General features: G+C 50.0%; 1 protein-coding gene and 1 pseudogene across 1 annotated transcript; both read left to right on the top strand.

Annotated features, from left to right (window-relative positions):
* The first annotated feature begins 3,292 nt into the window (after positions 1 to 3,292).
* LOC128066983 (myeloid-associated differentiation marker-like) lies at positions 3,293 to 4,547 on the top strand (annotated as a pseudogene).
* An 11,041-nt stretch (positions 4,548 to 15,588) lies between these two features.
* LOC128066982 (myeloid-associated differentiation marker-like) lies at positions 15,589 to 16,578 on the top strand. Its single transcript, XM_052660110.1, has one exon. The coding sequence runs from the start codon at positions 15,589 to 15,591 to the stop codon at positions 16,576 to 16,578; it is 990 nt and encodes a 329-aa protein (XP_052516070.1).
* The last annotated feature ends 49 nt before the right edge of the window (positions 16,579 to 16,627 follow it).

The following is a 16,627-nucleotide window of genomic DNA, read 5'->3' as shown; positions in this document are numbered from 1 at the left end:
GCAGAAGTAGGAAATGGCGTGTTTGTGACTCTGTACCACTCTCTTCCCAAGGAAGAATTGCTTGTTTGCTTTAAATCTGTTCTGGATGAGCCAGTGAAGTGGGGGGAGGGGATCTACAGCCATCGCTTCTACAAGTCCACTGGCACGCATCTTGGCAGATGGGCAAAACTGGAGGTATGGCCCAGTAATCAAGAAAAAAATGGTTTTCTGCTTTCAATACAACCTGGCCCATGTATGTTTTCAGTCGTGAAGAGTGTAGGTCCCTGCATGGAGCTCTAAATTATTCCAGTATTTTGCAGGTGGAGCTCTTTTTTCAAGATCTGGAAGTGGGAGGGAACTCCATGCGCAGGTCTTCCTGTTACTCCATAATTAGGATTCTTCCAACAAAGGCACTAAATTACAGGCAAAAAGGAAACTAAACTATGAGAAGCCTGTCGCGTTCACAGAGGAGGCTGCAGGCAAGGAGGGAGAAGAGGGGTCAGCTTCTTAGGGAACTGAATCCAGCCCCGACCTCTGTGATTCCTATGATGCCCCAGGCAGGGGCTGCCCTGCTCTGCGCCCCCTCCCCCTCCCCCGCAACTCCAGTCTCCAGAAGGAGGAGGGGTTCTAGTGTGTTGGCGGGGCACAGCCTTAGTGTCACCACTGCTTGAAGAAGAAAGGGGTTCTGAAGTAGTCTCTCCCTTTAAGACCTGACAGGTCACTCAGTTTGGCCAGAGTGCATCCCTAATGGCGTGGAGTGGGGAGGCGGGGGCGGGCAGTGGGGGTGGATTTCCACTAAGACAATTCCCTGCAGGAGGTTTCAGTGCAGGAGAAAAGTCTGTGACTGTTATTGGACATATGATCTCCTTCTCAACGTAGACCTGCTAAACTGGAAAAAACCATCCTGCAAGTTGATCCACAAAAAATGGTGGAAACATTCATTGGTATTTTTTTTAACCCACCGCCCAACATGGGCTGATGCACAGACGTGGGTGATGATTGTGTTCACAGCAGAGGAGCGGCACCTCGTCCCAGACAAAGCCCGACACTCGTCTCTCAGTGTTTGGCTTCTTGAGGATTGAGTAGACAAGCCTGAGCTCAGTAACACAGCCACAGGCCAAGGTGCCTCCAGAGGCTAAAAGAGACAAGGAGGGCCCCTGCCTGGGGCATCAGAGGCAGAGCAGCCCTGCTGACACCTTGTTTCACAACGCTGGCCTCCAGAACTGTGACAGAATACGTTTCTGTGGTTTTAAGCCATCGGGCTTATGATAATTTGCCGCAGTAGCCCTAGCAGAACAAAACAAATTTCCAGAAATGAAAAATATACTATTAGTCATATTTTTTTTAAGTTTCCAGAAAAGCTTGCCAACCTCTTGCTCTAGAGTATGGTGGTCACATGGATCCCAGGACCCCTTGTCTCAGTGTCTGAGACTCACAGGGGAGGGTCCACTAATCTAGAGAAGGGGGGTCAGTCCAAATGCCCACAGGAGCCGGGAGGAAGCCAGGAGGAAGCCAGGAGGGAAGGAAATATGTAAAGGGGATGGAGAAGACTAGGGCCCTTGGAGAGGACCAGCTGCACCTGCCAGGGGTGGTGGAAAACAAGATACCCTGTGCATGACACGGTCTTCTGTTTACAAAACAGAAAAAAAGAAGATACAGATACTCCCTACAGGCATGTGTGCATGTATGCAAGCACGTGTCTAAATACAGTTTCAAAGCTTGTGACATGTGTTGAAGGCTGTACGAGACGTTGATAACACAGATGCTCCCTGGATGAAGGGATGGTTTCTCCTGTGAATAGGCAGGAATCCTGGCCATACCAAAGAGGGGGAAATGGGCACACGTGAGATGATCATAGACCTGTTTATGTAGATTATACAGGAGAATAAGAGGAATATAAAAAACTACACAAAGATATAAATGGAAAAGTATAAAAAGGCCAGAGTACATCATGAGAAACACTGGGCTGGATGAAGCACAAGCTGGAATCAAGATTGCTGGGAGAAATATCAATAACCTCAGATATGCAGATGACACCACCCTTATGGCAGTAAGTGAAGAACTAAAAAGCCTCTTGATGAAAGTGAAAGAGGAGAGTGAAAAAGTTGGCTTAAAGCTCAACATTCAGAAAACGAAGATCATGGCATCTGATCCCATCACTTCATGGGAAATAGATAGGGAAACAGTGGAAACAGTGTCAGAGTTTATTTTGGGGGGTTCCAAAATCACTGCAGATGGTGACTGCAGCCATGAAATTAAAAGACACTTACTCCTTGGAAGGAGGGTTATGACCAACCTAGATAGCATATTGAAAAGCAGAGACATTACTTTGCCAACAAAGGTCCATCTAGTCAAGGCTATGGTTTTTCCAGTGGTCATGTATGGATGTGAGAGTTGGACTCTGAAGATAGCTGAGCGCTGAAGAATTGATGCTTTTGAACTGTGGTGTTGGAGAAGACACTTGAGAGTCCCTTGGACTGCAAGGAAATCCAACCAGTCCATTCTAAAGGAGATTAGCCCTGGGTGTTCTTTGGAAGAAATGATGCTAAAGCTGAAACTCCAATACTTTGGCCAACTCATGTGAAGGGTTGACTCATTGGAAAACACCCTGATGCTGGGAGGGATTAGGGGCAGGAGGAGAAGGAGAGGACAGAGGATGAGATGGCTGGATGGCATCACTGACTCGATGGACGTGAGTTTGAGTGAATTCCAGGAGTTGGTGATGGACAGGGAGGCCTTGCGTGCTGCGACTCACGGGGTCGCAAAGAGTCGGACACGACTGAGCGACTGAACTGAACTGAAAGAGGCTGTAGCTGCTGCTCACCTCCAGCTACTCCCCCCACCCCAAGGGCACACAGCCTGGTGATACCAGGTCTCCTGAGGTTCCAAAGGAGCAGGAAACCTGGGTTTTCTTGTGAAATTAAACCACTGCAGCTTCCAAACCCTTCGGGAAGAAACAACACTGATTCTACACCCTGTCTTCCAGAAAACGTCATGAAGAAAAGCAAAACAAATCCTCGGGGCTACCTCCAGTACAAACTGGTTTGTGCCCCTAATCTGGAGCAAACCAAGCTTGCATTAGGGGGCCAGGGCCTTCTGGGTCCTCTCTGAGGGGGAGACAGAGAACCGTGAGACCATGAATTGTCTCATGTACATTCTGCTACCAAATGAAATTTTAAGAAATCGTTTTCAATTTTGAGAGACTTGAAGATTTCAGATTGTACGTAAGGATGATTCTACTTTAACAACCCCAAAAGATAATGGTATCAGCACAAGAGGCCCCAGATGTTCATGGTTTGGGGCCAGACCAAACATGGCTGTGAGATTTAGGGATGACAGTCTCCTGATAAGGCTGAGGGTGATGGGTGGGAGAACCATTCTGGAGCAGCTGTGTTGTTACCCAAGTATCTGAGCCATTGGTTCCAGCTCCACAGATCCTGAGCCTCAGCCGTCACAGGGCTCTGAGCCTGTTCCAGGTGGCTGACTCGATCCACCACCAGCCAGACCATCGCAACACCATGTGCACTGGGGTGACATCTGAGACAGGGGCTTCTTGGAGGTCACGTGCTGCTGTCTCTGCCTCCACCCGCCACAGCTCTTCCCCACCTGCGTGGCCTTCTCTCTGGTGGCTGACATGGGCATTTGAAGAGGGGCCCCAGGTAACTGGTCCATGTCCTTCTGGTGCGTCTGCTTCGTTGTGACCCTCATCATCGCCATAGTCGACTATGTGGGCCCTCGTCCTGCTTTCCTTTCTTCCGGTGCCGCTTCTCTGTCACCTACACCTGTTGCACCACCCTCCTCTGTCTCTCGGCCCCCATCACCTACTCTGTCGCCTTTGTGCAGGTCCTGCCTGATGGTCCTTACCGGGACCAGGCCGTCACTGCCTCTAGGTTCTCCTCTGTCACATCTGTGCTGTGTGCCATGTAAGTAGCCTGCATGCGGACCACCTACGGGTTCAAAGAGACCTCCTGCTATGCGCTCACCATGCCAGGCCTGCTGAAGGTGCTGGAGACCTTTATGGCTGGTTTCATCTTCGCCTTCATCAGCAACACCTCCCTGTACCTGCACCAGCCAGCGCTGGAGTGGAGTGTGGCCGTGTACTCCATCTGCCTCATCCCAGCAGCCTGGCCATCCTGCTGAACCTGGGCGAATGGGAATACAGGCTGCCCGGGCCCTTCCCCCTCTTCCAGCTTGTGCTCAGCCTGCTCTCCGTCCTGCTCTATGTCAGCGCTCTGGTCCTCTGGCCGCTCTACCAGTTCAATGAGGAGCTTGGCAGACAGCCCCAGCAGTCCAGTGATATGGGCTGCATCAGTGGGCTCAACTACGACATGTGCTTCTGAGACCAGCGACTGGCTGTGGCCATCCCAACAGCCGTCAACCTGCTGATTTACGTGGCTGACCTGGTGTACTGGACCCGCCAGGTTTCTGTAGGGACTGAGGTCCAGCCCAGTGTTCCTGACCCCCCTGCTCACAGGAGGTATCCTCACCGAGCTCTGACATCCTCTGATGGCCTCTTCCTGGCTCTCCTCTCTCCCTCCTCGCATACTTCTCCACTCACCTCACTCTAGTTTCTATTTCCTTCCCTCCTTCTGCTCTGTCTCCTTCTTATCTTGTGTGGTTGCCCACATTCTGTTTTCCTTCTTTCTCTTGCTTCTCTCATTTCTTCTACATTTTTCTACCTTTTGCCCCTTTCCCGGTCATCCTTGCTTTTCTCATTTCCTGTGTCCTGACCACCTCTCCCCATTTACCTTCTCCTGATCAGAGCAGTCTGGCATAAATCAAGCTCCCACTCAAGATCAAATTCAAAAGTAAGATAGAAAAGATTGAAAATAACCCAGGTGTTCATCTTTAGGATGTGGATTAATAAACATGATATAGTGCAAGAGGGATACTCTGCAACAGTGACAGGGAAATATCTCCAGGAGACATGAAATAGAGATAGCTAAGACATAAGTCAACATGGAGCATACTATATTTTATATAATAAAAATGAGGGGAAATAATATTAAATATAGCTGTATGTGCTTGACTTGCATCAAGAAGCACAGGAAGGACTCCCCTGAGTGCACGGGAATAGTTACCTGGTCCGGGTTGGGGAGGGAAACTGAGGAGAGAGTGGATGGAGCCACAGGTAGAAGTGAGGTTTTTCAGAATATGGCTTTTTCAGAATATTTTTATTTGGAACCATGTAAAGATTCCCTTCTTAAAAAAATAAAATTTATTTTTGAAAAATATACCAACTGGAGAAGAAGGGTCAGGGGAGGGATAGTTGGCAGACGGTCTCCATGCTCCCTGCAGCCTTGATGGATAGGCTGCAGGAGGAGCTGAGAGACGCCCGCACAGGCCTGTCTCCAAAGCAGGCAGAAGGGAGGCACCTTGGTCCAGGGGTCTGGGGAAGGGGAGCTGTGGTCCCCAGTCCCCCTTGCTGAGTGGCTAGGGACTCCCCAAGCCCTTCAGCACACACAGGTGATGTAAAAGACCTCCTGTTGCCCAAGCCTCAAGCCCTTCTCTTGCTCCCTGCCTGCCCTGGGCTCCCTGTCTCCTGGGGCAGCGGCCAGAATCTCCCTTCTCGAAGGCCTGTCAGAGCCTCCCCCAGGCAGGGTGACTCCAGATGACGTCCTCCAGACTGTGTCCTGAGCCGCATCCAGAACATAGCCCTGTGCACAGATGTTCCCATTCTCTGCCCAGTTTCTTGGAAAAATCACAGAATCAACCTTCCATAGTCCACCTTTGAGTGGAGAGAAAAGGGACTCTGCTCTCGGGTGGCCTCAGGCACCTACTCGGGAGCCAGGCATCGACTGCCAATCCTTGTGACCCTTGTGTGTGTGGCTGTTCTGTGGAAAAGTCTCTAGGAAGACTGATGGGCCGAGGAGATTCAGGCCAGGCTCCAGTCAGTCCCTCCCGAGGGTCTGGACCCTCTCTGTCGTGTTCTGGCTGACTTGCCAACAGGAAGTGGTCTGGCTGGGATGGGAACTCGGCCACAGGACCTCTGGGTGGAGCACTAGAGCCAGACCAGGACACACGGGAGCCCGGAGATGAATCCTGGACCCAAGACAAGAGGGAAGGGGCTCAGCACTTACTGCGGTTCTGTTACCTGTTGGGGCTTCCTTGGCGGCTCAGATGGTAAAGAATCTTCCTGCAATGCAGGAGACTCATGTTTTATCCCTGGGTTGGGAAGATCTTCTGGAGAAGGAAATGGCTGCCCACTCTAGTATTCTTGCCTGGACAATTCCATGGACAGAAGGAGCCTGGCGGGGCTACAGTCTGTGGGGTCGCAAAGAGTCAAACATGACGGAGCGATTAACACGTTTTTCCTTTTCTGCGTATGACTTGCTGAGCTTTGCAGGGAGACAGACCTATATTCAAATCTGGGCTCTGACAGGAAGCAACTGTGTGAACTTGAGCAAAAAACATAACACACTCTCTGAGCCTCAGAATCATCATCTGTACAGTGGGGATGACATTAATAATAGCCCTGAAGATGAATGAAATGGAGGTTTTGTCACCGAGTCAGTCTGTTGGCACTGAAAAGCATATTGGCCACTCTCTCCCTTTGGGTCTAAGGTACAAATCAAATCCAAGCAGATTTTAAGGTCCTAAACCCACATGACTGGGTTCAAATCTCAGCTCTGACACCTAAACATCTCTAATCATGATCGGTTGACCTCTCTGTGCCTGTGAAAATGGGGACACTGAGTGCATAGCTCAGGGGCTGCTGGAAGGAACAAATGAATCCACAGCAGAGCCCGACCTGCAGTGAGCATGACACATACGACCTCTTGTAACTGTTGTGTCCACAGCAGCCCCGCTGCAGCCCAAGTCCTCAGGGCCCCTTTCTCAGCAGACAGAACCTGTGAGCTGTCATCCAAGGTCTCTTCTGGGGCCAGGCTGGGCTGGTGAGTGTTTGCCAAGTTGGTCTTTTCTGGGTCTGCTTCTGACCAGGGATGCAGAAGTGGTGGGGGTGGGGGAGCTTAGTTCAAGCCCATCTCCTCACCCTCCAACTCCAACCAGCATCTGTTTCCATAAATCCCTCCAGTGCTCTGCCCATCAGCCCGACCACTGCCCCCAGGCACACTCCCACTGCTAGTGCGGGACCACTGCTTATGCAAAACCCTTAAAAGAGAGCCTGCTGTGCTTTCTGCTACACCAGGCAGGAAGTGCTTCCTGAACACTCTGTTCCCGGACCTTGTCAGAGGCTGGCAGGACCCCAGAACCCTCCATCATCTCTCTGACCCTCTGACCCTCTCCCACAGGGTCTTGGCTCCCCAGGTTTTTACTCCCCATCACACGAACTCAGATCCAGTTTTGTTCATGTGTCAACCACAATGTGCTTAACTATAGGCACATAAAGACTCCGTTTTCTGCATCTTCAAGCAAATAGCATGGCTCAGCCACCAGCCCATTCGTAGGAAGTCGTTACTTTTGTATTGAAACAAGTCTGATATGTTAAGAGTACATTATTATGGGGTATTATAGAAAGGAATGCAATATCCCACGTTTGCTTTCATGGAAAACATGAGGCTTCAAAGATAAACTCTAGAATATAGATCCACAAAGTAGAGGTATCTTGTCCTCTGTTCACTGAATTTTTTTCCCCAGTGCTGAGAAGAAGGCCTGGTAACTTGCAGGAGTTTATTGAATAAGTGTTAACACGAGCTTACGACCTCAAGCTCCTTCCTGCCTGAACCTCCTGACCAGGATACCTTCCATCCCTTCTGCCTTTAGGGAAATGTTTAAGAATCAGTGATTCGTTTGTTTTCTCAATTCTCCCAACTTTCCCATGGCCTTGTATGATGAACATCGCCAGGGAGAAGAACAATTGAGAACCTGAACTTCCCCCCACCTCATATTTGAGGATGTCCCCATCGTGAAAATCTCGATGAGAAACTGGGCTTCACTCTCAATAAGAAACTCAAAGTTCAGGTAAATATTTGACCTGCCCCCATGTGAAGTCTGGACATACACCTAAGGAGCAGGTGATACGCAGACACCAGGTCAGGTCAGAATTCCTTCTGCTGGGGCCTGCAGTAGCATCCAGAGTCTGCTGCCAGTGGCCATGGTGCCTGGACCAGCTGCCCTTGCCTGTGCCCCAGCTGCCCAGCACCCCTCCTTCCTGGTCTAAGCCTGCTCTCAGGCCCGTCTCGCCCTAATAATTCTCTACCAGCCTTCTAGTAGAGTCATTCTCTGCCTAAGTTGCTAGAGGTGTTTTTCTGCAGGAGGCAATCAGGAATCTTCACCTTTAAAAACCGGTGCTTTCTGTAAAGCAATTATCTTTTAATAAAAAATAAATAAATTTTTAAAAACTGGTGCTATTATCTCCATTTTCTGGATGAGGAAACTGAGGCTCAGAGTGACATTGACTGAACACAGGACTACTATGTTCCAGGCTGAGTTCTGGTCTCCGTTCAGGGTTCGGGTGTGTGTAGACATGTAGCAGGGAAGGCCCTCAGATGACCAGTGGAACTGGAAGTCATTCTCAGTGACTGGAGGGAGGGAGGGAGGCGATGAAGCTGGAGAGGTAGAAAGGGGTGAGAACCTACAGGGTTTTGGAGGTGACATTGTGCGACTTGAGGTAGCAAAGAAAAACCGGCAAAGGTAACTTAGTTTGACTTCAGCCCAAGCCGACTTTGATGGGAAGAATGGAAATAGAGGAAGCAGTGAGAAGCTTATGAGGGGAGCACAGGTGAGAGGGCCGGATGGATCTGGATCAAGATCAAGTGGATACTCTAGGGAGGGGGAAGAGTGTGTGTGTGTGTGTGTGGTGTGGATTCACAGTATTTTGTGAAGAGCATATGTGAAGGTGGTGCCATCAACTGAGATGGGAAAGACAAGGAAGGGTCTGCGTGTGCTGGAGCTAGGGGGCTTCAGGAGATGGGACCAGGCATGGTGAGTGTGAGGTGTCCTGAGACATCCGGAGGGAGTGATCAGGAGGCAGTTGCATATGACTCAGGGTCTCTGTAGAGATAAGCTCTGGAGGCCAGAATTGGCGAGTTATCATCATACAACCAATTCACTTCACTCAGCTCCAGTGAATCAGAATCTCTTGGTGAGGGGTGGGTCACATCCATAGAGTGGCCTGACCTCCAACCACCTAAAACAGCAGCTTTGCCATCCCCACATTCCAATAACTCTCTTTTTCACCTGTTTTTCCCTTTATCATAGTATTTATCACCCACGGACCTGACGTTACCCATTGGATCTCAGATTTTCCATCTTGTGTCCTAGATGATAAGCTCCATGACAGGGGACCTACTGTTTATCTTCTCTGCTCTCTGTCCAGTGTCTAGAAAAACTGCCGGGCACACACTTGGTGCACAGGCGTATTTGTCAACTGAGTGGAATCTTAAAGCCATCGAACTGGATGAGGACGAGAAGGAGTGAGGGTGGGTAGCTAGGCATCGGGCCTCCTTTCTCCCAGTAGGAGGGAGTGTATAGTGTACCTCCCCTTTAAGTAAAAAAAAAAAAAAAATCTGGAGGTCACTGATTCCCAATGGGCAAGAGTCCTGAAGCAGAGATTTTGGATCCCTGGACCCCACAGATGCTCAGCCTCACACTGGCTGCCTAGAGGGCATCTTAAAGAAATTTGGGATAACTTCCACCCCCAACCAATCTCTGGAGAATCAGAAAAGGAGCTGGTGAAGAACCCCAGGGACTTGCAAACACCTGACTGCAGTGTTGGAGAGGGGCAGCGATGTGGGCCTCCTGCCTCAGTGATCAAAACAGCAGGTCCTGCCTCTGCAGGGAGAAGAGCGTGGCCACTGCAGCCTTAAGGTGATGTTAGCCTGGAATTTTTTTTTCTTTCTTTCTTTTTTTATCTTCTGGTTAGGAGACCAAAACTTATTGGGTGACTTTTTCTGAAAGAGAAAATTTCTTTTCAGAATTTCTTGGGTAGGTGGTTTGGGGGTTGGGGGTGGGGTGGTTGTTGCTGCTTCCATTGTGAAAGAAATTGCATTGCTTGAGTGTGAGGTGACAGGTGTGTGTGTTTCTGTGCACCTGTTGCTTTCTGCTACAGCTTCCTGATTTTCTGGAATCAGGTAAAATAAGTAGATAATTAAAATTTTCTTCTACATCTTTTTGTTCCCATCAGGCCCTGCTGTCAATCATCAGGAAAAGCCTTGTTGATGGAGGTCTTCTCCATCAACTGTGTGTGCTGAAGGGCGGGGGAGGCCCTGGTCACCAAGTAGGTGGGTTTGGGGGCCCCAGCTCCCCCTCTCCAGACCTCTGGACCCAAGGCGTCTCCCTTCTCTCTGCCTTTGGAGACAGGCCTGTGTGGGCATCTCTCAGCTCCTCCCCCAGCCTGTCTGCTTTGGCGTCAGAGCAGATGTGATTGAATCCAGTCACGGACCCCAGATCTGCCTCCCTTCACTCTGGGCCTCTGTTTCATCTTCCCCTGCTTATGGTCAGCTCTATATGCCCAGCAGAAAGGAATTTCCTTTTCCTAAAGGAAACACGAGTTTCCTAAACAGGGCAAGAGCTTTCGGGCTGCTGAGTTGGACTCTGAAGAAGTGGAAAGTCCAGAACGTGAAGGAACAAGGGAGTCTGGGAGACCTCAGACTGAGGGGGCACCTGGATGTAGTTTCTCATTTTGACAAGAATCACTGGAGAGTTGGACCCCAGGGAAGTGACTGAGGAAACTCAGGTTGTGAGAGAGAAACGTGTTCCCCACCAAGCAGAGGTCGTGGGGGAGGAGGGTCTGTGTAATCAGGAAGGATGTGGCCAATAAACAGGGCCCAGCAGCCAAGAGGGAACAAGCAGAGAGGGTGGCCAGAGGGGAGGGAGCCGGCTGCCATCTCCACGTCTGAGTCTCCAGGACTGGCAAGTCCAGGCGCCCAGAGAAGAGGGGGGCTGGGAGGGACAGGGGTCGCTGGCACCCCTCCCCCATCTAGCAAATGAGGAAACTGACTCAGCAGCAGTGAGTGCTGAGTGTCCCCCCTCCTCAGCGGGATGGGGCAGGTTTGTGCAGAATGAGGGTGGACGCGAAAGAATCCCAGCCTGAAGGATGCTGCTGACACACTTGTCACAAGCAGCGTGAGGCTGTGGACAGACAGCCTGGGGACTAGGACACTTGGGTCCTGACTCTGACTCTGCCCCACACAGGGTGACTCTGGACAAGTGCTCCCATCCCTGGGGTCCAGCTGTACCTCCTCTATGACAAGAAGACTAAGGGTGTCTCACTCATTTGTGTCTGACTTTTTGTGACCACATGGACTGCAGCCCACCCTGCTCATCTGTCATGGGATTTCCCAGGCAAGACTACTGGGTTGGATTGCCATTTCCTTCTCCAGGGAATCTTCCCAACCCAGGGATCAAACCTGGGTCTCCTGCATTGCAGGAGGATTCTTTACCATCTGAGCATCAGGGAAGCCCCTGTGATGAGAAGCTTGAACTAAATACAGGATGATTACACTTTCTTTCGAGAGCCACAGTGAGGGGACTGGAGCAGCCTTGGAATTGTGACAAATGGCCCTTAACCTCTCAGTTCAGCTCAGTTCAGTCACTCAGTCAAGTCCGACTCTCTGTGACCCCATGAACTGCAGGACACCAGGCTTCCCTGTCCATCACCAACTCGCAGCTGCTGCTACTGAGTCACTTCAGTTGTGTCCGACTCTGTGCAACTCCATAGACAGCAGCCAACCAGGCTCCCCCGTCCCTGGGATTCTCCAGGCAAGAACACTGGAGTGGGTTGCCATTTCCTTCTCCAATGCATGAAAGTGAAAGTGAAGTCGCTGAGTCATGTCTGACTCTTCGGGACCCCATGGACTGCAGCTTACCAGGCTCCTCCACCCAGGGGATTTTCCAGGCAAGAGTACTGGAGTGGGGTGCCATTGCCTTCTCCGACCAACTCGCGGAGCTTGCTCAAACTCACATCCATTGAGTCGGTGATGCCATCCAACCATCTCATCCTCTGTCATCCCCTTCTCCTCACACCTTCAATCTTTCCCAGCATCAGGGTCTATTCCAATGAGTCAGGTATTGGAGCTTCAGCTTCAGCATCAGTCCTTCCAAAGAACACTAAGGACTGATCTCCTTTAGGATGGACTGGTTGGATCCTTGCTGTCCAAGGACTCTCCAGAGTCTTCTCCAACACCACAGTTCAAAAGCATCAATTCTTCAGTGTTCAGCTTTCATTATAATCCAACTCTCACATTCGTACACGACTACTGGAAAAACCATATCTTTGACTAGATGGACCTTTGTTGACAAGGAATTTCTCTACTTTTTAATATTCTGTCTAGGTTGGTCATAGCTTTTCTTGCAAGGAGCAAATGTCTTTTAATTTCTTGGCTGCAGTCACCATCTGCAGTAACTTTGGAGCCCCAGAAAATAAAGTCTCTTCCTGTTTCCTTTGTTTCCCCATCTATTTGCCATGAGGGAATGGGACCAGTTGCCATGATCTCAGGTTTCTGAATGTGGAGTTTAAGCCAACTTTTTCACTGTCCTCTTTCACTTTCATCAAGAGGCTCTTAGGATCTTCTTCTTTTGGCCATAAGGGTATTGTCATCTGCATACCTGAGGTTATTGATATTTCTCCTGCCAGTCTTGATTCCAGCTTGTGCTTCATCCAGCGTGGCAGTTTGCATGATCTACTCTGCATTAAAGTTAAATTAGCACGGTGACAGTATACAACCTTGATGTACTTCTTTCTTGATTTGGAAATCTTTTCCTAATTTCTCAACAGGAGGAATTGAGCAGCCATCCCATGAACCATGAGGCTTGGTCAGCGAGCCCCTCATGTGAGCCCATCCTGGGCAATTCTTTTATTGAAGCACAGAGACATTTCCAGAGAAGGCGATGGCACCCCACTCCAGTACTCTTGCCTGGAAAATCCCATGGATGGAGGAGCCTGGAAGGCTGCAGTCCATGGGGTCCCAAAGAGTCGGACACGACTGCGTGACTTCACTTTCACTTTTCACTTTCATGCTTTGGAGAAGGAAATGTCAACCCACTCCAGCGTTCTTGCCTGGAGAATCCCAGGGAGGGGGGAGCTTGGTAGGCTGCCGTTTATGGAGTCGCACAGAGTCGGACACGACTGAAGCGACTTAGCAGCAGCAGCGGCAGAGACATTTCCATCCTCCTGGGAAGTGAGGTCCCAGGGTTGTGTTCAATTTGATTTAGAAAAATATAAGAATATGAGGTTCTTGCACTGAGACTTGAAGAGGCCAATGCATACTTGCTTTTGTGGATAAAAAATTAACCAATAGTCAGACAACCGAAGAAAAAATTGGAAATTTTATTGGAACCAACCTGAGAAGTTTAAATGGGGAGACAGTCTCTCAAGAAGCTTCAAGAGCTGTTTTGAGGAGATCAGGGTTGGAGGTCAGTGTTTGTGTGATTTGGGGAAGGACGTGAAACCAGCCCCCATCCTGGTAGAAGGTTGCTTCACTCAGGAAGAACAGATATCATGTTTAATGCTATTGACTATGCCAAAGCCTTTGACTGTGTGGATCACAATAAACTGGAAAATTCTGAAAGAGATGGGAATACCAGACCACCTAAGCTGCCTCTTGAGAAATCTGTATGCAGGTCAGGAAGCAACAGTTAGAACTGGACATGGAACAACAGACTGGTTCCAAATAGGAAAAGGAGTACGTCAAGGCTGTATATTGTCACCCTGCTTATTTAACTTATACACAGAGTACATCATGAGAAACGCTGGACTGGAAGAAATACAAGCTGGAATCAAGATTGCCGGTAGAAATCTCAATAACCTCAGATATGCAGATGACACCACCCTTATGGCAGAAAGTGAAGAGGAACTAAAAAGCCTCTTGATGAAAGTGAAAGAGGAGAGTGAAAAAGTTGGCTTAAAGCTCAACATTCAGAAAATGAAGATCATGGCATCCGGTCCCATCACTCCATGGGAAATAGATGGGGAAACAGTGGAAACAGTGTCAGACTTTATTTTGGGGGGCTCCAAAATCACTGCAGATGGTGATTGCAGCCATGAAATTAAAAGATGCTTACTCTTTGGAAGAAAAGTTATGACCAACCTAGATAGTATATTCAAAAGCAGAGACATTACTTTGCCGACTAAGGTCCATCTAGTCAAGGCTATGGTTTTTCCAGTAGTCATGTATGGATGTGAGAGTTGGACTGTGAAGAAAGCTGAGTGCTGAAGAATTGATGCTTTGAACTGTGGTGTTGGGGAAGACTCCTGAGAGTCCCTTGGACTGCAAGGAGATCCAACCAGTCCATTCTGAAGGAGATCAGCCCTGAGATTTCTTTGGAAGGAATGATGCTAAAGCTGAAGCTCCAGTACTTTGGCCACCTCATGCGAAGAGTTGACTCATTGGAAAACACCCTGATGCTGGGAGGGATTAGGGGCAGGAGGAGAAGGGGACGACAGAGGATGAGATGGCTGGATGGACTTGATGGACGTGAGTCTGAGTGAACAGGGAGGCCTGGCGTGCTGCGCTTCATGGGGTCGCGAAGAGTCGGACACGACTGAGCGACTGAACTGAACTGAATTGAACCAAATATTTAACAAATCAGTTCTAACTGCAAAAGAGTTGAGGAATTTAGAGACCCATTCAGGGGGTACACTGTTCTTTAGACTAGAAAACATACATGGGTTAGGATGTATGAAAATTTTAAACTCATTTTTCTTCTTGGTTACAGAGTCATACTCTAGTTTTGCCAATTGGCCAACATGCGTCCCAGTGGACTTCTAGAAGGGATAGATATGGCCCCCTCGCTTCACTTTGCTTGCTCCCCCAGAACATATTTCAAATAAACAAATTCTTCTCCAAGAAGAGGCACACACAGAGTCATAAACAAGCCATGTCCTGTGGTGTGCAGACTGACCACAAAGTTCCAAAGGGCAAATGATTTGCCCAAACAGGAGGGAATGGGGGGCTCCCAGGGCGCACACCCTCCACTCACTCAGTCAGGAGCTCAGCTGCTCCTTCAGAGGCCAGTTTGCAGTCTCTCAACAGAAAGTGGAAAGCAGGCTGTGAGCAAGCAGTGGGGAGGGACAGAGGAAATTCTGGAAACTAACAAATTCAGCAGCTGCTGGCTCAACCCTGTAGATCCTCCCTGGCCTTCCCAGCTGCACTCCTCTCCTCGTCACAGAGGGAGCTGGAAGGGCTGGAGCCCCAGGGACCTGACTCCTGCCTGGATGCCCAACACTGTCCCCCAGCTCAGGCTCAGGCTGCTCTTCGCTGAAGAAGCCAATACAGAGAGACAAGCACTGGGTAGAAGAAAAGTCGCTTTACGTTAAGGAAGCCAGCCATCACTGTGCAAGAGAACCAACCCCCAGCACTGCAAGGCTCAGCCCCCATTTATACAAGGATGAGGGCAGGAAACGGATGTGGGCTACTTGCTGAGGGTATTGGAGACTTGACAGTAAATACCAGGCGCCTTGCTGGGGACTGAGAACATGCGTGTGGTCCTTACTTTGTTAAGATCAGTGCATCTGTTCCAAAGATCAGTGGTTGTATCCTTCTGAAAAATCAAGGACAGAGGGAGAGCTGAACTGGCCCAGTGAAAGAGGAAACAGAACATCCAACCCCGGAGCCGCATTTACCTATTCACAAGACTTTGGGTGGAAAGCAAGCAAGGTTACATACAACACCGCAGCCCGTGACCTGCCTGACCATCAGGAGCGCTATGAGCTTGTCCTCAGGCTGGAGCCTCTTCCTCCGCGTGGGGCAGCTGCTCTCCACCCTCGTGCCCATCTGGCTGACCAGTAGGGACACTCTGAAGGTGGGTGTAATCAACTGGTGCCTGTTCATCTGGCCCATCTGCTTCAGCCTGACCCTTCTCGGCTTCATACTGGAGTTGGGCAGTCTCTCCAAACCGCGGTTGCCTAACATCCAGTGCCTCCTCCGCTTGTATGATATGTTCCAGTACCACTTCCGCTTGTTTTGGGATGGCGTTCTCTACGCCTTTGGCTCTTACTTCGCCGTCATCTGCCTCTCAGCTGCCGTCATCTTCGGCTCCACCTGCATCCAGTTCTTTGATCCAGGCCCCGCCCGAAACCGCGCCATCACCAGCACTGCCTTCTCCTGCGTGGCTGCTCTGCTTTACGCCATCGAAGTGGCCTGGGTCTGTCGCCGACCCAGTAGAGTGTCCTGCTTTTGGCCGACCTTCCCAGGTGTGCTCAGGAGGCTGGAGAACTATGCAGCCAACATCATCTTTGCCTTCGTCTGCGACACTGACCTATACCTGCACCAGCCGGCCCTGGTGTGGTGTGTGGCCGTGTACTCCAGCTGCTTCGTCCTGGGGGTCATGAACTTCCTTATGAACGGGTGTGACTGTGACAACAACAAAAAGCTTCCCCTCCGCTTCCATTTGCTGTGGGTGCAGACTGTGCTCCCTGTCTTCCTCTATGTCACGGCAGCGATCCTCTGGCCCCTCTACCAGTTCCACGAGAAGCTGGGGGGGCAGCCCCAGAGGTCCAGCGATATGACCTGCACTGATCAACTCAACATCTTTGTCTGCATCTGGGACCAACGACTGGCTGTGGCCATCCTGACTGGCATCAACCTGCTGGTTTACACGGCTGACATGGTGTATCTAGTCCGAGAAGCTTTTGTAGGTGTCTCAGACGGTAGAGAATCTGCCTGCAATGCGGCAGACTCGAGTTCGCTCCCTTAGGCATGAAGATCCCTGTGAGAAGGAAATGGCAACCACTCCAGCTTTTCAC

The sequence above is a fragment of the Budorcas taxicolor genome, chromosome 21 (genome assembly GCF_023091745.1).
Source record: "Budorcas taxicolor isolate Tak-1 chromosome 21, Takin1.1, whole genome shotgun sequence".
Classification (NCBI taxonomy): Eukaryota; Metazoa; Chordata; class Mammalia; order Artiodactyla; family Bovidae; genus Budorcas; species Budorcas taxicolor.
The sequence above is the reverse complement of the archived record's forward strand: the minus strand, read 5'-3'. Positions and strand labels throughout refer to the sequence as shown.

Bases quoted from the DNA above. Each gene is read 5' to 3' on its own strand.
- LOC128066982 (XM_052660110.1), top strand. From the start codon at position 15,589: ATGAGCTTGTCCTCAGGCTGGAGCCTCTTCCTCCGCGTGGGGCAGCTG.